The sequence below is a fragment of the Leptonychotes weddellii genome, chromosome 9, assembly GCF_054177405.1.
Source record: "Leptonychotes weddellii isolate Sample4059 chromosome 9, ASM5417740v2, whole genome shotgun sequence".
Classification (NCBI taxonomy): Eukaryota; Metazoa; Chordata; class Mammalia; order Carnivora; family Phocidae; genus Leptonychotes; species Leptonychotes weddellii.
In genome coordinates this window covers 55,399,869-55,423,156 of record NC_138377.1, presented here as the reverse complement: position 1 = coordinate 55,423,156, position 23,288 = coordinate 55,399,869, and the positions used below count along the sequence as shown (strand labels likewise).

At 37.7% G+C, this 23,288-nt stretch overlaps 2 protein-coding genes across 7 annotated transcripts in view; one reads left to right on the top strand and one right to left on the bottom strand.

The window, feature by feature from the left end:
* The window catches only part of LOC102728304 (uncharacterized), a 32,138-nt gene extending 23,316 nt beyond the window's left edge, over positions 1-8,822 (bottom strand). The window contains exons 1-2 of one of the 5 annotated variants that reach the window (XM_031026916.2): positions 8,707-8,822; positions 8,306-8,403 (exon numbers count right to left, since the gene is read on the bottom strand). In XM_031026916.2, the coding sequence (XP_030882776.2) occupies positions 8,306-8,402 (97 nt within the window). In that variant the 5' untranslated portion in view covers position 8,403; positions 8,707-8,822. Of the gene's footprint in view, positions 1-746; positions 855-3,630; positions 3,834-8,228; positions 8,433-8,583 lie in introns of those variants that run through there. The other 4 variants (XM_006732225.3, XM_081830647.1, XM_081830646.1 and 1 more) reach the window with 4 other exon arrangements.
* SRP54 (signal recognition particle 54) overlaps positions 1-23,288 on the top strand; it is a 248,683-nt gene that overhangs the window by 198,504 nt on the left and 26,891 nt on the right. Inside the window, exons 1-2 of one of the 2 annotated variants that reach the window (XM_081830631.1) lie at positions 8,873-9,111; positions 20,151-20,261. The exons of the other annotated variant lie outside the window; for it this stretch is intronic. Of the exons in view, the coding sequence (XP_081686757.1) occupies positions 20,184-20,261 (78 nt within the window). The 5' untranslated portion in view covers positions 8,873-9,111; positions 20,151-20,183. Of the gene's footprint in view, positions 1-8,872; positions 9,112-20,150; positions 20,262-23,288 lie in introns of those variants that run through there. 2 annotated transcript variants of the gene reach the window in all.

The following is a 23,288-nucleotide window of genomic DNA, read 5'->3' as shown; positions in this document are numbered from 1 at the left end:
AAAAAAAAAAGATAGAAAATTTGAATAGTAACAAGAGTCTTAGCATAATACCCAAAATACCTGGGATAAAATCAAAATTATCCTAGCATAATATCCAAAAATATCCAGGATACAATGGAAAAATCAATTATCATACAAAGAACAGGAAAATAATCATATGATTCATAATTTGAATCTGACAATTTCTGGATTATATATCCAGTATCCAAATGAATCAGAATTTGGATTATCAAAGAAGGATTTTAAGCAGCCATCACAAAAACGCTTCAATAAGCAATTACGAATTTTCTTTCAACAAGTGAAAAAAACAGAAAATCTCAGCAAAGGAATGGAAGTTATAAATAAAGAATTAAATGCAAATTACAAAACTGAAAAACACAATAATCAAAATAAAAAAAACTTGCTGGGTGGGCTTAATAGTAGAGATGACAGAGGACAGAACCACCGAACTTGAGGACAGACATAAAATTTACTCCATCTGAACAACAGAGAGAAAATAGACTGAATAAAAGAATAGAGCCTCAGAGATCTATGGGTCAACAACAAAAGATCTAATATTAGTATCAGAGTTGCAGAAGTGGGAGAAAGAGTGTGGGTCTAAAAAGCATTTAAAGAAATATAGCTAACCCCCGCCCCCAAATTTGGTTTTTAAGAAGCTAAGAAACTCCAAATAGAATAGACCCAAAGAAATCCACACAAGGACATGTCATAATTAAACTTCTGAAAATAAAAGACAAAGAACAAACCTTAAAATCAGAGAAAAGATTAATTCTCTGTAGGCAAATACCCATTTGAACAACAGTGAATTATTCATCTGACCCATGGGAGCCAGAAGGAGGTACATTTTTCAAGTTCTGGTAAAAAAAAAAAAAAAGGACTGTAAGCTGTGCATTTTATTTTATTTTTTAAGATTTTATTTATTTATTTGGCAGAGAGAGACAGCGAGAGAGGGAACACAAGCAGGGGGAGTGGGAGAGGGAGAAGCAGGCTTCCCGCTGAGCAGGGAGCCTGATGCGGGCTCGATCCCAGGACCCTGGGATCATGACCTGAGCCGAAGGCAGGCGCTTAACGACTGAGCCACCCAGGCGCCCCAGCTGTGGATTTTATATCTTATAAAATTGTCCTTCAGAAATGAAGGGGAAATAAAGATATCCTCAGATGAGGAAAAACTAAGAGAATTTGTTGCCAGCAGATCTTCCCTTAAAGAATGGCTATAGAAGTTCTCCAACAGAAAAGAAACAGCAGAAGAAGGTTTGGAACTTCAGAAAGGAAAGAACAGGATGGGTAAAAATAGAGTAAGTATGAGAGACTATCTTTCTTGTCATTAGTTTCTTAAAACATATTTGATGGTTTAATCAAAATTTATGAAATAATCTGATATAACCATCTGATATAAAACAATTGTATTTAAAAAGTGGGGGAGGGTAAAGGGACCTAAATGGAAGTAAGTCAATACTTCACTCAAGTGATAATAAAACACTTGTACCAGTAGATGGTGATGAGTTACGTATGTATGTAACTACAAAAAAAAAGAACAATCAAAAAGAAAACTATATAGAGATATACTCAGAAAAACAAATATAGAATTCTAAAACTGTCCTAGTAATATATAGGAAGGCAAGCAGAGATAAACAGGTTAAGAAACAGAAGGAACAAGCAGAAAATGAACAATAAGATGCCAGACTTAAGTTCTAATATAGCAATAATTACTTTAAATGTAAATGCACTAAATATATCAGTTAAAAGACAGAAACTGGCAAAGTAGATTTAAAAACACAACCCAACTATATGTTGTCAATAGAAACTCACTTCAAACACAACGATATAGGAAGAATGAATTTTTGTAAAAGGATAGAAAAAATATATTGTGCCAACATTAGTTAAAAAATGGGAGTGGCTATATTAATATGAGAGAACTAGACTTTAAAGCAAAGAAAATTATTAGGGACAAAGAGGAACACTACTTAATTATTAAAGGATCAATCCACCAAAAAGACACAGTTATCCTAAATGTGCATACATTAAACAAGAGCTTCAGAATACATGAAACAAAAACTGATAGATCTGAAGGGAGAAAGAGGCAAATCCACAATTATAACTGGGGACTTCACTGCCCCACTCTTAGCAACTGGTAGACTACTAGGCAGAAAATCAGCAAAGATATACAACTGAAAAATATAATCGACTAACAAGTTCTAACAGGTATTTATAAAACACGCCACTAAACAAAGTAAAATACACAGTTTTTTCCCCAAGTACCCATCGAACATTCACCAGGATAAACCATATCCTGGGTCATAAAACAAATACTAAAAATTTTAGATGAATTGAATTCATACAGAATATCTTTTCTGACCATAATGGAATTAAACTGGAAGTCTCCAAACACTTGGAAGTTAAAGAAAATACTTTTAAACAATAATAGTTACAGTAATCAAGACAGTGTGGTATTGGTCAGGGAGAGAGACATAAATCAACAGAATAAAATAGAGGGCTCAGAAATGGATCCACACAAAAATGCCCAACTGATCTTAATAGCCTTTTCAACAAATGGTCCTGGAGTAAATGGACATCTATAGGGGAAAAAATGAACTTCAACCTAAACTTCACACCTTACACAAAAATTAACCTGGATCAAAGAATTAAATGCAAAAGACAAAACCACAGTTCTTTTAGAAAAAAAGACAACAACACAGAACTTGACACTAATATAGTGTTGTATAATTTTTAAAGAGAAAAAATAGGAGAAAAATCTTTGGGATCTAGAGCTAAACAGAGTTCTTAAAGTTGACATCAAAAAAGGAAAAGTGGGTACCTTGGACCTCATCAATATTAAAAACTTTTGCTTTTAAAAACTCTGTTAAGAGGATGAACAAATTACAGACTGGGAGAAAATATTTGCAAACCACAGGGCACCTGGGTGGCTCAGTTGGTTAAGCGACTGCCTTCCGCTCAGGTCATGATCCCGGAGTCCTGGGATCGAGTCCCACATCGGGCTCCTGGCTCAGTAGGGAGCCTGCTTCTCCCTCTGACCCTATCCCCCCTCATGCTGTTTCTCTTTCTCTCTCTCAAATAAATAAATAAAAAATTAAAAAAAAAATATTTGCAAACCACATATATGACAAAGGGCTTATATCTAAAATAGATAAAGAACACTCAAAATGACAGTATACAAAAAATACAATTAAAAATGGGCAAGAGACATGAACAGACATTTCATCAAAGATAATATTTAAATGGCAAATAAACACATGAACAATAATTGTTCAACATCATGAGGGAAATGGAAATTAAAACCCAATGATATATCACTACACAATTAACAGAATGGCTAAAATAAAAAAAAATACTGATAATACCAAATGCAAGTGAGGATGCAGAGAAATTGGATTACCTCATATATTGTTTGTATAAATGCAAAATGCTACAGCCACTCCGGAAAACAGTTTGGCAATTTCCATAAAACTAAAAATGCACTTACCATATGACCCAGCAATTACGCTCCTGAATATTATCACAAAGAAATGAGAACTTAGGTTAACACAAAAATCTGTACATGAATGTTCAAGCAATGTTATTTGTAATAAAGGCTTGACTGGACTAGGCATTTCAGATGGCTACTTCACTCACATGTCTAGTGCCTGGACTAGGATGGCAAGAACAGTTACAGCATGGCTGGGCATCTTGCTCTCCATAGGATAGCTGGGAGTTCCTGACAGTTTGATAATCTCAAGGTAGTTAGACTGCATACATGATGGTTAGCTTCTCCCAGACCAAGCATGCCAAGAGACAGAAAGTAGAAGTTGCCAGTTTCTTAAGTCCTGGATCTGAAACTGACATGGTGTCACTTCTGTCATATTCTATTGGTCAAAGCTGTCAGAGAGCCCACCCAGACTCAAAGGTAGACAATACAGATCAGACATCTCATGGAATGAGGGTCAAAGAACTTGTGGCCATTTTTCAAAAAACAGCTTTATAGAAATAGAATTCATACACAATAAACTGTACATATTTAAAGTATATAATTATATAAATATGATGTATACAGATATGAAACTGTCACTTACAATCAAGATGGTAGACATATCTGTCGCCCCTAAATGTTTCCTCCTGCCCATTTGTAATCCTTCTCCTCTCTAACCCCTCTACTCACTCAGCCGTCAGAGACGCATTTTCTGTCACTACAGGTTAGTCTGCATTTTCTAGTTTTAGGTAAGTGAAATTATATAGTATACAGTCTTTTTTAATATGGTTTCTTTCACTTAGTATAATTTATACATGCTGTTGTACAAATACTTCTTTCCATTTATTTGCCAAGTAGTATTCCATTATAAAAATATGTCACAATTTGTTTATCCATTCATCTGTTCCTAATTGAAATGCCTCCCTCCTCTTTTTCTTGCCATATCGTACTGGCCAGAAGCTGTATTATGATGCTGGGTAGTAGCAATGAGTGCCCATCTGTTGTTTCTGACCTTAGGGGAAAGAACCCAGTCTTTCACTGTTAAGTTGAGGTTAGCTATAGATTTTTCACAGATGCCCTTTATCAGGTTGAGAGTGTTCCCTTCTAGTCTGATGAGAGTTATTATCAGGAAGAAATGTTGGATGTTGTCAAAAGCTTTTTCTGGTCTAGTTAGATAATAACAGTTTTTCTTTTTACTTAACATGGTGAATTACATTGATTTTATAATGCTCAACAATACATTCTTGGGATAAACTCACTTGTTTATGACATATTATTCTTTTCATAGATCATGCCCATTTTTAATATACAACAATATATTAAAGTACAAAAGTACTTTAAAGAAAAGTATAATTCTTTTTGTTTAACAGAAATATTTAAGAGATACCAATTAAAAAAAAAAGAGGTACCAATTTGCTCAGTATACCTTTACCTTTTTAGTTTTTGAAGAAACAATCTATTTGTTACCACGTGTAATTGATAACTTTCACAGATTTATATGGTTCAATAAAGACTGGAATATCTTTGTTATATTGATACTTCCTCAGTAGTAATGCAATATGGAACTGGGTCAGTATGCTAACAAACGTAACGAGAAACCGGGCTTGGCTTTTCAGATTTGCAGGAATTTCAAAGAACTTCTAACAGCTCTGCAGCTGCAGCTCACAAACATGTCCAATTCTGGTCAGTGAAGATATACTTAAAATACAGGATACAGTGAAGCTTCTAAAAGCTTCTAGTCACCTACTGTCGCCTTCTTTAAGCATTAAATAATTTTTGATGATTTTGTTAATTTTCTTAAAGCAAACCCTAATTTTCTTTCCTTTGCAACTTGATTCTTAATAGAAACTCTTATGGGCTGTGGGTTTGACTTCCTCATTTGTATTTGCATATCCAAGAAAAATTCAGAGGCTTCAGAAAAGCATTTGTTAACAGATAGCTGTTCCAATTTATTTATTTATTTTTTTAATTTTTAAGTAGGCTCCACGCCCAGGGTGGAGCCCAATGCAGGGCATGAACCCATGACCCTGAGATCAAGACCTAAGCTGAGATCAAGAGTCAGTGGCTTGGGCGCCTGGGTGGCTCAGTTGGTTAAGCGACTGCCTTCGGCTCAGGTCATGATCCTGGAGTCCCAGGATCGAGTCCCGCATCGGGCTCCCTGCTCGGCAGGGAGTCTGCTTCTCCCTCTGACCCTCCCCCCTCTCATGCTCTCTCTCTCTCTCTCAAAAAAAAAAAAAAATCTTAAAAAAAAAAAAAAGAGTCAGTGGCTTAACCAACTGAGCCACCCAGGCATCCCCCAACGGATTTTTTTATATGCTGATTGGGGATCCCACTTGCAGTTCTGGTTCTTAGCTTCCTTCACTTAATGGGTTGCAGTCACTCTCCTACACTTTGAAATCTAGATCAAGAGCCCACTTTACTTACACACAGGAAATAGAACAGATGCTCTGCCGCAAGATCAGAATCAATCAGCTGAGGTCCTGCTGTATTTTGCTCCTTTTATTTATTTTTTTGGGGGGGAGGGGTGGGTATCTTTGTGTGCTTTGCCCCTCAGACTTGGTTCATCCTTCCTATATTAGTGTTGTTTCCTAGATCTTTGGCCTATGCTGTACCAAGGAAAAATGTCGGCTCCTATCTTTACTTCTTCTACATCTTCAGTTTATCAGGCATTGACATGTGCTTGGCTCTGCCCTGGTCCAAGCTTCTGGTTCCACCAGCCTGATCCTAAATGACCCCAGGTCTTGGCGAGATAATCCCACTATTCCTTCAGAGATCAAGAATATTATTCTTTCTTTTGTGGATCTAAAATTATTGTGATTTTACCTGTAATGTTTTTTAGTTTTAATAAACTACGAAACTCAAAATCAAAGTCATACTCAGTGCCTATTATTGTCTCTTGCTATTCCATTAAATGGCAGAAAAATTCAAGGAGAATTTATAATTACTAAAGGTCTAAGAAAACGTCAGACAAGTAAGATATTATGCAAGTGACTTAATGCTAGAGATAAAAGATAATTTTTTTTTCCTAGAAAGACATTAATTAGGAAAGTAATTGGAAGAATCTTTTGTGCTCTATTTAGAGCCACTTCATAAAAAGGTATACTAAGTTTCAGCTTGAGAAGATGAGAAAGTTCTGGAGATAGATGGTGGTGATGGTTGCACAATGCAAATAAATGTATATAAAGCCACTGAACTGTACACTTAAAAACAGCTTAAAATGGTAAATTTTATGTTATGGGTATTTTACCATCTAAAACGGTATACTAATAAGTTGCTTTTTAAGATTTGTTAAAACACTCCATTTTAAGCAAAGTGACACCCTCACTTCTTAAAATACTCATGTTAATAAACATTCTCAGAAACTCAGGTTGTTTTCTAAATAATTTAACAAAATGCATGAGCTTCTCTGACTACAGGGTGTGCTGGAGAAAGGAACAGAAAGCTTTTTAAAAGAGTAAAAAGGTACTCTTTAGCCAGTGATATTGGGTTTTCCTGTTTACAAAATTATCATCCAAAACACGCTTTCAAGTTTTCCTGATTTTTGAAAAATGGAGTTCTCAAATGATGCCTCTAAAACTGGAGATTTAGATTACAAATGGTTCCACAAAACTGAAATCTTGAAGGAAAGGATATTTTAGTAATTGTGCAATTGCTAGAACCAGGCAGTAGGTGGCATTTTTGTAGGCACTCAGGGTTTTGGGAATAAAAGATATTGTGCTGAGGAATGCAGAAACCTGGAAATTAGCACGTTTTATAATCAACTGGGATATGATCGATAAAACTGGCAATACAAGGTTTAAATGAAGAGACAGGAGACTCAGCAATTCCTATCCTGAATCTTGTTATGTGTGTGTAAGTATGAAGTTACCTGTCTGGTTTTCTCTACTTTTCCAGGCTAAACTTCACTATCAGTAGTCCAAGTTAATTTCAGTTTGGCATAATGATCTCCCCAAATGTGTAATAATAGTAATACCCCAACCTACTGATTGACTCTAACATCACAAAGAAAGAGAGCGTTCTAGGAAGAAGTCAAGTTTGGAAATCATTAGCACATAGGAAAATTTCAAGTCATGAGTTTGGATGAAAATAAACATAGGATTCAATGTTGAGAGGTATAGAGGCATAACCTAGTTTGGCAAAGCTCCCAAACAAGGAATATCCTATTTTCTTGTGCTTCACCAGGCCTCACTGTGCCAAAACAGATCTAACCATTCTTCACCAAGTCTACCTAATCAACATATTTCCTCGATTCTAACTTGTGCTTTTAATTATTAATTTTATTAACAGTTTAAAATCAGAGTCTTTTCCCTATCCCCACCCCCTTCTCTCCTTTCCCTCACCCCGGAAAAACTGCTATCAAATTGATGGTCCACTTTACAACTGAGAAAATAAATGCACTAGCTACAGGTGATTTTGCTTGCAGGGTAAAAGCTTCCTGCTCCACTGCCTGAAACTCTTTTGCAAAGTGCTTTTTCAGGTGGTTTCTTTAATGGTAGTCACAAGTTTGTGGGAGTAATGAGGGGAGAGAGGAGGGGCAAAATCCCCCTCCCCTTCTTTTCCTTCTGAAAAGGGTTAGGCACAAGGAGCCTCTAGTGGCTTGTCTGAAGTCTGCAGCGCAATCACAAACAACCGAGGGCCAGGTCTTCCTGCACCCAATCCCAAACTGGACTCTTAAGCTGCTAAAGTTTGAGGTGTGCCCCCGCCAATCTGTCCTATACTCGAGCGGGGACCAGCACAGCGACCCCTAGGAGGCTTTCGACCTCACCCTGTCTTAAGTCCCCAAGGTCGGCGGCCATAGCATATCCTTGCCCCAACCACTTGCGTCTGGCTCTGGTCGCTTACGGGTAGTTCGCATCCACTCGAGCAGCGCTGGGAGGTCCGCCGGAGTCACCGTACGCAGCAACCTTAGGATTGCTCGCCGCGCCGAGCGGAATTCCATGCTGAAAGCAGAAAACAGCACAGGGGAAGGTTCGCATTGCGCACGCGCAAGCAGAGACGGGTCTCCACGCCAGATCCGACACGGAGGAACCCGCCTCCCCCGGCTGCGAAATCCCTAAGCCCCGCCCCTTTTGGGAGTTCTCACACGCGCATGGGGAGAAATCTATACTCTCTAATCGCACCTCCATCTCTCACCACTCCCCTCTCTGCTGGCAGTGCATAGCCTAGCCACTTTTTCTTAAAGTAACTTATCGAGGCCGGAATTCTTTCCTGGGATCGCATCCCTAGAGGGCGTCCTATCTTGCCATTTTGCTGTCGCAGTGATTGAGCGATAGAAAACGGAATGTCAAAAGGCCAGTCGAAGCAAAGAAACATCTCAATAAACCTTTCCAGTCAAAGCACTGAAAGAATGCGGCAGGTGCCCCGGAAGCGGAAGTGTATCCTTTTCATGAAAGGCTGGACTTCGCTGAGTGGTGACGTTTCCTCATTGGGCGGAAGGTTCGGTGGCAATCGTCGGTCTTCCAGCTGGTGGGAGTTGGCGTCGCGGTGCTGGGCGCTGGAGCCCTAGTTTGTATAGTTTGGGAAGTCGGGCTGTGGGGTCGCACCTGTCTGTCTGATCCCTGCTTTCCTTGGTTTCCTCCCACGGCGCAGGGGCCTCGCGAAAGAATCGCCGGCCCCTTTGGGCCACAGCGGTAGCGGTGCTTTTTGCTGTAAGTATCTTGCTTTTTCCCGCCCCCGACCACGGACTGGCACTAGGGGCAGCCTCAGCTGTGCTTGGGGCCAGAGACTCCGAAGGGAGTCGGCTTCCCTGGCCACCAGCTCTCGGCACCGAGACTGAGGTGCACTGGCCCTTTTTCATCTCGTGTGCCCCATCAGAAGTTTTATTAAAAGATGCACTGTGACCCTTTTAAGTTGTTTTCAGATTTATTAGCCAAATTAGGTGTAGGCAATTACAGGCCTGACTCTGCTTTGCTCTCCCGATCAAGAATTTAGATGTGTCTACTTCTCCGAAAACCTTTTGGTGTGTACCAGATTTTATTTTCCCGTGTTCGTTGTGCTTAACACATTGTCCTGCAAATTGTAGGCGTTCAATAAGTGAATAAGGGATATCAGTTCAATGCCAATGATGAATTCAGATATACTGATGGTTTTCTCTGTACATTTGCCACTGTTGACCATTTCTAAAAACTCTTTCCCCTGTTGGCTTCCTTGATGCTATTCTCACCAAGTTCTTTCATATGTTTAATTCAACATAATATTTACTTATTCCTATCTATAGGGATACAGAAGTGAATGACACAAACCCTGTCATTGAGGAGCTAACAGTACAGTGAGAGAGAGGCACATAAATGCACATTAAAGCAAGATGAGTAATGAGAAACTCTAGGAAGGTATAAAGAGCTATGAGAGCTCTGGGAACCCAGATGAGAGAACTCCTTGGAAGATCTGTAACCCTGAGCAAGTTGCTATTCCAGTCCAGCCTCAGTTTCCTCATCTATCTAATAAGCTTATTATGGGGATGAAAGATTAGATGACCTGTTTCATGCAATGCCTAGAATATAGCAATGTTGGTGCCAAAGGGGAGAGGAATTATTTCCCTCAAAACTCTTTCTCTTAGTGTTTTCATGTGGTCAGTTAATATTTTCTAATTTGATAAAAGCATCTTCAGGCCCTCTTTAAGTTTATTCCTCTAACTCCACCTAACTGGAAATTCTGGACCCGCCTCTGGAATTTAGTAAGATAAATGGTAGCTTTTTTTTTTTTTTAATTTATTTTCTTCTGTATGCCTTTGGAGAGGGAAAGGAATTAGTAAGGGCTTCTATCCATTTTAATTATTATGTTTTAGTTGACTCCTTTTGTTGGCTCTTTACCATCCCATGGTCTTTCACAGGCTGTCCTTGAGAATTCTCATCTATGTCCTTGGCTTCCATGGCATTATCTTTGTTCGCTAACCATTTCCAAACTTCTCTAACTTCTCTTTTTTCCCCTGTAACTTCTGTCTCATGAATGATAGAGTTCTTTAGTTTCAATAGGTCCCAAACCAAATTTACTACCTCCACTTCCCTTTTTTCCACTTTTTTCATTGTTATGTATATCATACATAGGAGCCTTGACTCCTTATTTCTACCTGAATTTTGTGATATTTGTATGTTCAATTTTAAAAGCAATAATAAAACGAACCCCTGTGTACTCAGTATCCAACTTTAGTAGGACATGACAAAGTATTATAGCAGATGTACTCAAAATCCCACTTTAGTAGAATATGACAAATACAACATTACAAAACCTTAAAGCCTCTTGAACCTTTTCTCTGGTTACTCTTTAGCTTTCAAACCAGCATCTCTTTTTTGTCTTCCCTTCATTGGTTAATGGTATCCCTGGCCATCTGGTTACTATTTGAGACCTTGGAGTCACTTTTGCCTTTTGTTTCTCCTTCATTTCCCACAACTATTTGGTGATTAGGTCCTTTAGCTTCTGCTTGGGCTTGACTTGATCCATTCTGCTTTCTGCTTCCCTGGTGCAAGCCGACATGCCTCCACCAGACTTTTGGAGTATGATTACTCTGATTAGTACTGTAGTCTCCTTGCTCTCAAGTTTTTCTCCCTCCAGTGTATTTGCTACATTGACTCTAATCTTTAAATTATGGAACAGATTTTTCTTTCTCTTGTTTCCTTTGAGGAGTATTGTTTCATATAGTGATTTTTAAGCCTGGTTGCCCTTCAGTATAGCCAGTGAAGTTTTTCAAAATATAGATGCCTTGTTTTACTCTCCTAATCAAGAAGTTAGATGAGGCCAGCCACTTCCCCCAAAACCTTTTCATGGTACTATCCTTGGAGATTCTGATTGAGTATTTAATTTGCAGCGGATAGGTGTTAGGTACATGTAGCTGAAATAACAAAAATATCATATACCTCTTATTCCTCCTCATCCATGCTTTTAGCCTATGGTCTTTTCAACTTCAGGACAGACTATTGCCAAGGAATTCTTTTGACTTTGTTTTAATCTTGGTAACAGTTTACATAAAGATCCTTGTTATGATCGACCTGATAGCCAATAAAGGATCTTAAATGATTCTCACTGTTTTTGAGTTATTACCCCTTGTTGCTAATTGAATTGTTGGTATACCTTTTCTACTATCAAACTATGAAATGTTGCATTGTTTTTTTTTTAATATTAAAGGGAGTTTTAAAATTTGGAAACAGATTATTTTAATGAAGAGAGAATTTCCTGATACTTCTTGCATAGTTAAATATAACCTTTGGTGCAGAATTAAAGCAGTTAAGTCAGTGGTGGTATGATGTATAATTGATCTTTTGAAGTCAACAGAGGAGTCTTGTCTGTGTTAAGTTGATGTAATTTATTGATTTGGAGTTAGAACTTTTCTCATGCTGGTATGATTCATGGAACACATAGTAGATATTGAATGAATGAATAACTAAATGAATTCAAGTGGCAATTCCATCTCAATCCCCAGTATAATATCACCGTATTTCTCACAAGGAGCACTTTGAAAAATAAATTTCCCTTTGATTTAAAAAATAATAGTCTTAGTCATTACCAAAAATTTGGAAATTACAAAAAGATGTAAATAAAAAAATAAAGATGACTAGTTGTTCATCATCCGGAAATGACAAATGTTACTATTTTCTAACAGTTTTACTGAAACAAAATTCACACGTCCTACAGTTCACCTAAAGTGTACAATTCAGTAGTTTTTAGTGTATTTACAGAGTTGTGCAAGCATCACCACAATCAATTTTAGAACATTTTTATCACTCCATGAAAAAACTCCATGCTCATTAATAGTCAGTCCTCATTTTCCCCCAACTCCTGAGCCCTAAGCAACTATTAATCCACTTTCTGTCTCTATAGATTTACTTTTGGACATTTCATATAAATGGAATCACAGAGTATGTGGCTCTTTTGTCACTGGTTTCTTTCATGTAGCATAATGTTTTCAGTATTCATTCATGTTGTAGCATGTATCAGTGCTTCATTCCTTTTTATTATCAAATATTCCATTTTATGGATATTTGTGGATGTGTGTGTCTTACTTTCTCTTGGATGTACCTCCAAATGGAATTGCTGGGTCATATACAGTAACTCTATGTTTAACATTTTGAGGAATTGCCAAACTGTTTCCAAAGGGCTATACCATTTATATTCTTACCAGCAGTGTGTGAGGGTTCTGATTTCTCCACATTCTTAACCACACTAGTTATGTCTTTTTGACTATAGCCATTCTAGTGTGTGAGAAGTAGTATCTGGTTGTGCCTTTGATCTGTATTTCCCTGGAGGCTAATGTTATTTTTTGATATTTGTTTATAGACAAAAATGGATTATACAATATATGCAGCTATGTGTTCTGCCTTTGCATTTAAGCATATTTTTAGCATTAGCAAGCGTGTTTACAGAAGAATTTCCCTCATTACTGCTTCCTTTTTCACTCCCCCCAAACCATAATTCTTGTGAAAACTTGCCTAAATTATATGCAAAGAAAACAAAGTCTATAGGAACGTATACCAAATTGTTATTGGTGGTTATCCAGGGGACAAGAGGCTGTAAGATTAGGGATATTATATTTTCTACCTTTAGTACTTCTGTAGCATTTGAATTTTTACAATGAACGTCTATCTTCCTGTAATCACAAAACATAAGTTATTATGAATTATTTCTTTGGAGGACTAAGATTCAGAATGAAAAAGTATTCATAAATTTAAAAGTCATAATTAACATTATATTGTTATTCAAATAGAATAATTTTAGCAAATAAGATGCGTATAGGCCACTTGGTTAGATAAATTTACTTTTCTGATATCCCAGAATATGAATACATATACTATACAGAATTTAAATATATATAGATATATTTAGTATTATAGTGAGGAAAGCAAGTATTGGTTTGGGCTATTTGAATAGCTTCTGGAAAGGTATATAATGTAGAATTGAATTTTCTAAAGGTATTTACTACTACTAATATATTAATTTAGTTTTTTAGTCTAATATTGATCCAATAAATTAGTCACTGACTAGGGCTTAGAAGAACTTTTTTACAGGAATTTTCATTGTAATAGGATTTGAAATCTCCAGTCGTTAGGATCTGTTTATATAATCTCAGACCAGGTAAGGTTCTGGCAGGAATATTTATAATTGTTTATGTAGAGGAAAGTGGCTGTTTGAACACTCCAGCTGCTGTTGAACAATAGAATTACAGGTACGTGTAATTGGCACTAAAGATTCCTGGGGTGGTTCCTAGGTAATGGGATGGGAGCTTCAGTAGGGTTTAAGAAAAGTTCCTGTTGGGCGCCTGGGTGGCTCAGTTGGTTGAGCGACTGCCTTCGGCTCAGGTCATGATCCTGGAGTCCCTGGATCGAGTCCCGCATCGGGCTCCCTGCTCGGCAGGGAGTCTGCTTCTCCCTCTGACCCTCCTCCCTCTCATGCTCTCTGTCTCAAATAAATAAATAAAATCTTTAAAAAAAAAAAAAAAAAAAAAGAAAAGTTCCTGTTTATTTACACTTCAGATAGCACTATAGGGAGAGCCAGTTGGTATCATTCAAGAAAGCAAGGAAGTTAATATACTAGGCACTTGCAGACAGTTTTATATTTATTGTCTCATTTAACCCTCACAAAATCCCTTCAGGGTCACTACCTTGATAATGGTATTATCTCCATTTTGTAGGTGAGGAAAGTGAGGCTCAGAGAGATTAAGTAACTTACCCAAAGTAACACAGCCAGTATGTAACAGAGCTGGGATTTGAATCCAAGTCTGTCAGACTCCAAAGCCCATGCTCTTTCCAGTACTTTACACTGCAGCGGGTATGTATGATACTTGGCTTTGTGCTTGCCTTATCAGGGCACCCTAGACCTGGGCTTGTTTCCATCACCTCACTATCCAACTCCTCTTAGATTCCTGTTAGAACATGTGACTCGGACAAAGCTCAGTCCTTATACATCCTGATTGCAGTGGTCCTTATCAGTTCTTTCTGGACATTGCAATGATTCTTCCATGAAGAGGAGTGTGCATTTTTGCTTTCAAAATATGATTTCCTCTCTTGAATATAGCAACAAAATTTGTCCTGGAGTTTGCCAGCAGGGATATTCAACCCTGTTTTTTAAAGCATCATTCATACTATCGGACCTAAGACTGTGTAGCCAGGGGACTGTGGAAAGTCATTTTGCTTTTTTTTTTTTTGTAGGGAACACCATTCCCTAACCTGCTTATATCATAAAATTGTTGTGAGGGTGGAATGAGATAATAGATGTTAAACTGTATGAAGTACTATACAGTAATTTACTCTTAAACTTTTCCAACAGCCCCATCTAAGTAGAGATTCCTCTTTTATGAAATTCTAGTATATACTGATTTACTTCTATAAACCTTTTTAGTTGAACAAGAGAATTTTGAGTGAGTGTGCTTGAGTTGTAAATTACTCCAATTTGAGATAAAGGGTTAGCTAGTAACATTAAAAAAGATGTTCTGTATTTTAGTATGCACTATTAGATCAAGGTGAAGTTAATTTTTAAGAAGCTTGTTGGAAGGGGTGCTTGGGTGGCTCAGTCTGTTAAGTGGCTGCCTTCGGCTCAGGTCAATCCCAGGGTCCTGGGTTCGAGCTCCACATCAGGCTCCCTGCTCAGCGGAGAGCCTGCTTCTCCCTCTCCCACTCCCCCTGCTTGTGTTCCTGCTCTCGCTATCTCTCTGTCAAATAAATAAATAAAATCTTAAAAAAAAAAAAGAATCTTGTTGGAAATTCCTTTTTTAGGGAAATTCTAAAAAGTTGTAATAAGTAATGGCAAATGGATATTAATTGTACAATATCAATTACCTAGGTCATTGACTTTCTTTTGATTTCATTGGTTTATATTAGAGGTCTTTCTTTTTTTTAACTCTTCCAATTTTTTTTTATTAACATATAATGTATTATTTGTTTCAGGGGTACAGGTCTGTGATTCATCCGTCTTACACAATACACAGCGCTCACTACAACACATACCCTCCCCAATGTCCATCACCCAGCCACCCAATTCCCCCAACCCCCTCCCCTACAGCAACCCTCAGTTTGTTTCCTATAGTTAAGAGTCTCTTATGGTTTGTCTCCCTCTCTGGTTTTGTCTTGTTACATTTTTTCCTCTCTTCCGCCATGATCCTCTGCCTTGTTTCTTAAATTCCGCATATCAGTGAGATCATATGATAATTGTATTTCTCTGATTGACTTATTTCCCTTAGCATAGTCCCTCTAGTTCCATTCACGTCATTGCAAATGGCAAGATTTCATTTTTTTGATGGCTACGTAATATTCCATTGAACATATATACCACATCTTTATCCATTCATGTGTCGATGGATATCTGGGGTCTTTCCGTAGTTTGGCTATTGTGGACATTGCTGCTATAAACATTGGGGTGCAGGTGCCCCTTCAGGTCACTACATTTGTATCTTTGGGGTAAATACCTAGTAGTGCAATTGCTGGGTCACAGGGTAGCTCTATTTTCAACTTTCTGAGGAACCTCCATACTGTTTTCCAGAGTGGCTGTATATTAGTGGTCTTAAAAGAGATCTTTATAAGGCCTTTCATGACTCTGGTTCCCTAGTCTTGCTTTATTCCTAAAGTCTTTAATACATTCATTCATAAAGTTCATTTTTAATAAGGGTTCAATATATAACTCTGAGGGTACATAAAGCAGTGAGTTCATAGGAGAGAGCAAAAGATGCAAAAGTCCCTGCCTGCATGCAGCTTACATTTCAGTTGGGGTATATTATGGACCACAAATAGTATAAGTAAATCATGTTATTTGGTAATGGGACAATGAGAAAAAATAAAGGAAAGGGGAATTGTGATTTTAAACAAGTGATTAGGGAAGGCCTTATTGAGAAACTGCATCTACACATCAATCTGAAGGAGATGAGGCAGGGAGCTGTCTTCCCCTTGTCAGCCAGGGGGAGATCATGCCAGCCAGTACAAAGGCCCTGAGGTAGAAATATGCAGCATCAACAGTAAGGAGGTCAATGTGATTAAAATGGAGTGTGTGTATTTGAGAGTGCCTTACAGTCCATTTTGTATTTTGAGGACTTTACTTCTGCCTGAAATAGGAAGTCATTGAGGTTTTTTTTTTTTTTAAAGATTTTATTTATTCATTTGAGACACAGAGATACAGAGGGAGAGAGAGAGAAGGCATGAGCAGGGAGAGAGGCAGAGGGAAAGGGAGAAGCAGGCTCCCCGCCGAGCCAGGAGCCCGATGCGGGGCTTGATCCCAGGACCCTGGGATCATGATCTGAGCTGAAGGCAGACGCTTAACCATCTGAGCCACCCAGGCGCCCCGTTATTGAGGTTTTGAGGAGAATTCTAATACCAGAGTTTTCAGGAACACATCCTTGGAAATTGCACAGATAATACTGTATAAATAAAAGGTATTATTAGATATCATTATTCCTCTACTGAAATGTAAGTTTTTATAATCAAGTAAATAATTTTAAAATGTGCTGCCAATAAGTACTTACATGAGGAAAAATGTATTAGAAAACTTCACAGAAGTTTTTTTAGTTTAAAAGATCAGTCTACAGGGCGCCTGGGTGGCTCAGATGGTTAAGTGTCTGCCTTCGGCTCAGGTCATGATCCCAGGGTCCTGGGATCGAGCCCCACATCGGGCTCCCTGCTCAGCGGGGAGCCTGCTTCTTCCACGCCCTCTGCCTCTTCCCCTGCTCATGCTCTCTCTCTCTGTATCTCTGTCTCAAATGAATAAATAAAATCTTAAAAAAAAAAAAGATCAGTCTACATGGGAAGATAAGTTTATTTTTAAGAGTTAACTAATATAGCTTTTTAAAATGGAGGATGAGGGCCGCCTGGGTGGCTCAGTCGGTTAAGCGGCTGCCTTCGGCTCAGGTCATGATCCTGGAGTCCCGGGATCGAGTCCCGCATCAGGCTCCCCGCTCAGCGGGGAGCCTACTTCTCCCTCTCCTGCTTCTCTGCCTACTTGTGTTCTCTATCTCTCTTGTAAATAAATAAATAAAATCTTTGAAAAAAGTAAAAAAATAAAATGGAGGATGATGTGTTTATGACATCATCTCTAAAAAAGTAAATTGTGGTGTCATAATTAGGATTATATCACTCTCGGTAACAGTGGTAAAGGAGATGAACTGAAACATCTGACTCTTATTTTTTTTTTTTTAAGATTTTATTTATTTATTCATAAGAGAGAGAGAGAGAGGCAGACTCTCTGCTGAGCAGGGAGCCCGATGCGGGACTCGATCCCAGGACCCTGGGATCATGACCTGAGCCGAAGGCAGACGGTTAACCATCTGAGCCACCCAGGCACCCTCTGACTCTTATTTTTTACCTCAGGAATATTTACTTAAGCAATAATAATTTAGTATAATGAGTATGGGATAAGAAACAAAAAGTGCTTGATCTTGTCTATGAAGTAGTTGGTCTTTCAGGTGAAGTAACCATGTAACTGTAAACAATTTACGGTAAGCACATTTTTTTCAATTCCATCAAGTGTTGGTAGTAATTTTTTAGGTTCTAAATTACCTAGTTTTACCTGAGTGGAAGTGTAGTGTTTAATTTAGAGCTCAACCTGGAACATCTCTTTGCCAGTGATAGGTCCTTGAGTGCATTTCCTTTCCTGCTTCTTTTGACTCCCCTCATCTCCTTGTTCTCTATGTTGAATGAGTCAGCAATTTTGTCCTTCTGTTTCTCTTTTTTTTTTTTTTTTAAAGATTTTATTTATTTATTTGACAGAGACACAGCGAGAGAGGGAACACAAGCAGGGGGAGTGGGAGAGAGAGAAGCAGGCTTCCCGCAGAGCAGGGAGCCCGATGCGGGGCTCGATCCCAGGACCCTGGGATCATGACCTGAGCCGAAGGCAGATGCTTAACGTCTGAGCCACCCAGGCGCCCCTGTTTCTCTTATTTTTAATCTCCTTATACTCTCTTTATAGGAATCTAGTCTAGATTATCTTGGTTGATAGATTAGATTAACTTGGAAGAGTTAACTAAAATCATTGAACACTGAGCTTTTCTGCCGATTTTGCTTCTACCAGACAATTGATACTTAACTTGGTTTCAGAGCTCTTTACAACCTGTATTTCCTTTTAATTAGATAACCCGCTGTTCTGACTAGAATATTTTATTTACTGTCTCCCAAATAATACAGACTTAATAATCTCTAAGTCCACACATAATGCATATGTAATGTATAGTATGTCCCAAGCTTTTCTGTGTCTCCATTTTTGCTCTTGCCTATCATCTTCCAGTTCCTTTTTGTCTTCTTCTCTGCCTATCCACGTTCTACTTATATTTCAGGATCAAATTCATATTCAAGTTTCTCTGTAAAGCTTGTTCTATCTATTTGAGCCTGTTTTTTCTTCCTTTGAATTTTTAAGGAAATAATTATTGACAGTTGATCATAAAGTTTTATTGCTAGCTTTGAACTAGTTCTTTACTGGTATTAGTCAAGGGTCTCCACAGAAACAGAACAATAGGATGTGTGTGTGTATATACATATACACATATATAAAAAGAACTTTATTATAAGGAATTGGCTCATGTGATCATGGAGGCTGACAGGTCCCAAGATCCTCCAGCTTGGCAAGTTGGAGACCTAGGAGAGCTGAGCGAGTGGTGTAGTTCCATTTCAAAGGCTGGCAGGCTTGAGACCCAGGAAGAGCTGATGTTTCATTTGAGCCTGAAGGTAGGAAAAAGCCGATGTCCCAGTTTGAAGAAAGTCAGGCAAAAGGAATTCTCCTAATATTTATTTTGCTGCACATTCATGTGTCTTGTCTTGCCAGTTAGTAGATAATCAGCTTGAGGCCAGGGACTACCTGTCCTATTTGCTTGCTTACCACCCATGAGTCCTTGCATGGTATAAGGACTTAGGTGTAGTAGGTGCATCTGCATACTTTATAAAACCATAACATTTAGAGCTGGAAAGGGCCTTTGAGGTTATCTTGTTATAGAGTTGGGGAATCAAGAAGAGCTTTAAAATAGGAAAGTTAGGGGCATCTGGGTGGCTCAGTCGGTTAAGCGGCTGCCTTTGGCTCAGGTCATGATCCCAGGATCCTGGGATTGAGCCCCGCATCGGGCTCCTTGCTCAGCAGAGAGCCTGCTTCTCCCTTTCCCTCTGCCTGCCGCTCTGCCTACTTGTGCTCTCTGTCAAATAAATAAAAAATTTAAAAAAATTTTAAAAAGATAAAATAAAATAGGAAAGTTAGTAATATACCCCTTTCCTTGGGTGTTAGAAGAATAAGATGAGCTAATGTAATGTGTGTGAAAAGTGAGGTGTCTTATTAATTAAACCTTTTTTTCCCCTTTGGCTTAGAGCATGAATCAAGGTAGTTTACAGAGTCCTTTAATGTGGTAAATTGGACAATAGTTCTGGGTGGAGATTTCACATTTTTCCTTCTCTTATTCATATTCACATGTATTTCCAAAATGTCCATATTCACATGTATGTCCAGAGTTGAGATTATATCATCATTTCCTCAAAGCATATTATCTGATATGTTAAATTTGCTGATTTGTATAGACTATTCCAATTAGGTATTCAAATGTAAGGCATCATAATCAAGGGGTAGCTTTAGCTTTTGGGCATACCTATATTGAGGCTGCAGGTTGAGGCTATGGAAATTGAAGTTATAGAATCTAAACATTAAAGTACTTTAATTTGAACTAAATACTCTTCTTTAGAAGTCTTCAGTTATGGGAACTGGTATTATTTTTCACATGTTTTTATTTAATGTTTTTCCTTCTTAGATTTTCTTGTAATCACATCTTAAAACCTTCAAGATGGTACTAGCAGACCTTGGAAGAAAAATAACATCAGCATTACGCTCATTGAGCAATGCCACCATTATCAATGAAGAGGTATGTATAATGTGTGAAATATATATGATTGCACATCATTACTAACATCAGGGAGATGAGTTATTAGTAATCTCTATGTTTATATTTGTTTTAATGTAGATTTAATAACTGTAGATAAAAATTTAAAACTGGATACACTAGATGGTGTTTTTTATTGAGTTGACCATCTTACTATTTAACTTTCTATAAAGAATTATAAAAAGGAAACAAAAAACCCCCAAATCTTAACTAACATGTAAAAATGACATTTTTTGTTTTGAAAATGGCTTAGATCTGGAGAGATAAGCCCAAAACTTCAGTGTCCTGCTTCTTTCTTCTTGGGTAGGCATATGCGCATCTCACCTTTCTCTCCACTTTTATTTAGCATTCTCATAAAAGGCTAGTATTTTCATATTGTCTACTTTGATTTTCTCTGAAATCCTCACTCAGTTTTTGTTTATTTTAGATTTTGTAAGCTGACTCCTTATATGGTATCTGAAATACTCTTTCTCTTGGCTTTCTTGTTTTAAGTTTAAAATATTTCTTTCTCAGGCAACCCTCTCAGGTCCCCTCCCTCCTTGGGAGCTTTGTACTATCACTTTGCTATCACTCAATAAACCTTTGCTGCCCACCAAAAAAAAAAATGTCATTTCCCCCCCCATACCTGGTATCTTAATGATTTATCAATTGAAGAAGATGAGAACCCACAAGTATACTTTATATTTTGTGGTACCAATGGGAGAGTACTGAATTTGGTTTAGAAGACCTTGTTTAGCAACCTACTTAGTAGCTTGTGATAGAAATTTGGGCAAGTCAACTTCAGATTCCTTAATGTATAAAATGAGAAGACAGTATTTCCCTTACAAGATGGTTTTAAGGATCAAATGAAATAATAGATAAAAAGTACTTTCTAGGGGCACCTGGGTGGCTCAGTCAGTTAAGCATTGGACTCTTGATTTCAGCTCAGGTCATGATGTTGGGTTTGTGAGATCGAGCCCCAAGTTAGGGTCTATGCTGGGATTGGGGCCTGCTTGGGATTCTCTCTCTCCCTCTGCCCCTCCCCACTCCTCTCTCTCCCTCTCTCTAAGGAAAAAAAAAAAAGTGCTTTCTAACTTGGAGGTTTGAAAAGAAAAATTTTTTTTGAACTTAAAAAAAAAATTTATCCAGTGTAGTTAATATAAGTGCTATATTAGTTTCGGGTTTACAATACAGTGATTCACCAGTTCTGTACATTACTCAGTGCTCACTGAAAAAAAAATCTAATGCAGAATTTGCTACCAATACTTTAATAAGCTAATGGATTTAAATAATTTTGGGACCATCTTTGAGTTTAGCTAGTGCAGCCTCTCAGTTAACAGCAACAGAAAGTCAGTTCCACATGTTTATTTATCCAAAAAGCCAGGATTAGTATCTTTTTTCTAATTCCTCATCCAGGGCTTTTTCTAATAATTATTATTAAATGATAAATCATAACTTAAACCATTGTGTAGTCTTTAGGATTCAGAATAAATAAAACAATAGCCGTTCAAACAGTTTTCCCCTTTGTGTAACCCTTATGCTGTTTATGTTTATAGTAGAGAAAAAAGAAGCCAGGGAGAAGAGCTTGGTGGGAAGTAGGGTAACAGCTGTTGCTTGAATTGGCAACTTCTCTGCTCTTAGTACTGTGCTGCTAGGGAATTAACAAGAAGAAATCCCTTTAATGAAAGATCAGTTCCATTTTTTATCAGACTCCTTTAATGAGAGAGAGATCTGATAAGCCTCTGTAGGATGTATGAAGTGAGTTGAAGATGGGAATTATTCAAGAAATATTCCAGGGCCTATTTTTTTTTTTTTTAAGATTTTATTTTTGGGGTGCCTGGGTGGCTTGGTCGGTTAAGGGTCTGTCTTTGGCTCAGGTTGTGATCCCAGTGTCCTGGGATTGAGCCCCATGTCGTTGGGCTCCCTACTCAGTGGGAAGCTTGCTTCTCCCTCCTCTGCCCCTCCCCCTGCTTGTGCTCTCTCTCTCTCTCAACTAAATAAATAAAAATCTTAAAAAAAAAAAAAAGATTTTATTTTTGAATAATCTCTACACCCAGTGTGGGGCTCGAACTCATAACCCTGAGATCAGGAGTCATATGCTATAACTGACTGAGCCAGCCAGGTGCCCCAGGGCCTGCATTTTTGCAGACTTTTTGCTGGCACCAGGGATATAGCAGTGACAAAACAGACTAAAATCCCTGCCCTCATGGAGCTTACAGTTTAGTGTGTAAACACTTACTTACCTGAGCAACAAAAGCCTCATCTTTTTTTAAGACTTTATAGTTTATGACCTTTTAACCACAGTACCTTGTAACTCAGCAAATATGTGATGATAGTGAGTTATTAATGGAGGATAGTTTTCTTTTCAACTTTGTTCCTCTGCTGTGAGTGGAAATAGTAAGACTGCTAGGTCAGACCAGGTCATTTTCTTTTGTTGCATTTTCTTCCTGGTAATCCAATTAAGCAGATATTGTGAATATAAAGTGTGTATCAGCAACAGAAGGTGTTCAATGGCAACATCGATTGTGTAGTAACTTTCTTTGGCTTGCATATTGTCTTTACTATTGTTACTGTAATATAGGAATAAAATTGTGATAATTACTACTTGGTTGAATAAAACTAAATAGAATATCTTTTTTTTTTTAAATTATTACAGCATTTTACTTGCCAGTAATTAACATTAATTACACTTACATAGAATTTTTTTTCCATGTGCCAAATGATTTACTTTTTATTTTCTTATTGAAGTATAATTGACATATATATAACATTATATTAGTTTCAGGTATACAACATAATGATTTGATATTTGTATATATTGTAAATGATCACAGTAAGTCTAGTTAACATCCATCACCATGCATAGTTACAGAAATTTTTTTCTTCTGATGAGAACTTTTAAGATTTACTCTCAGAAACTTCAAAAATATAAAATAGAGTATTATTAACTATAGTTACCACATATACATTACATCCCCATGACTTATTTTTGTAACTGGAAGCTTGTACCTTTTGACCATCTTTCTTTCT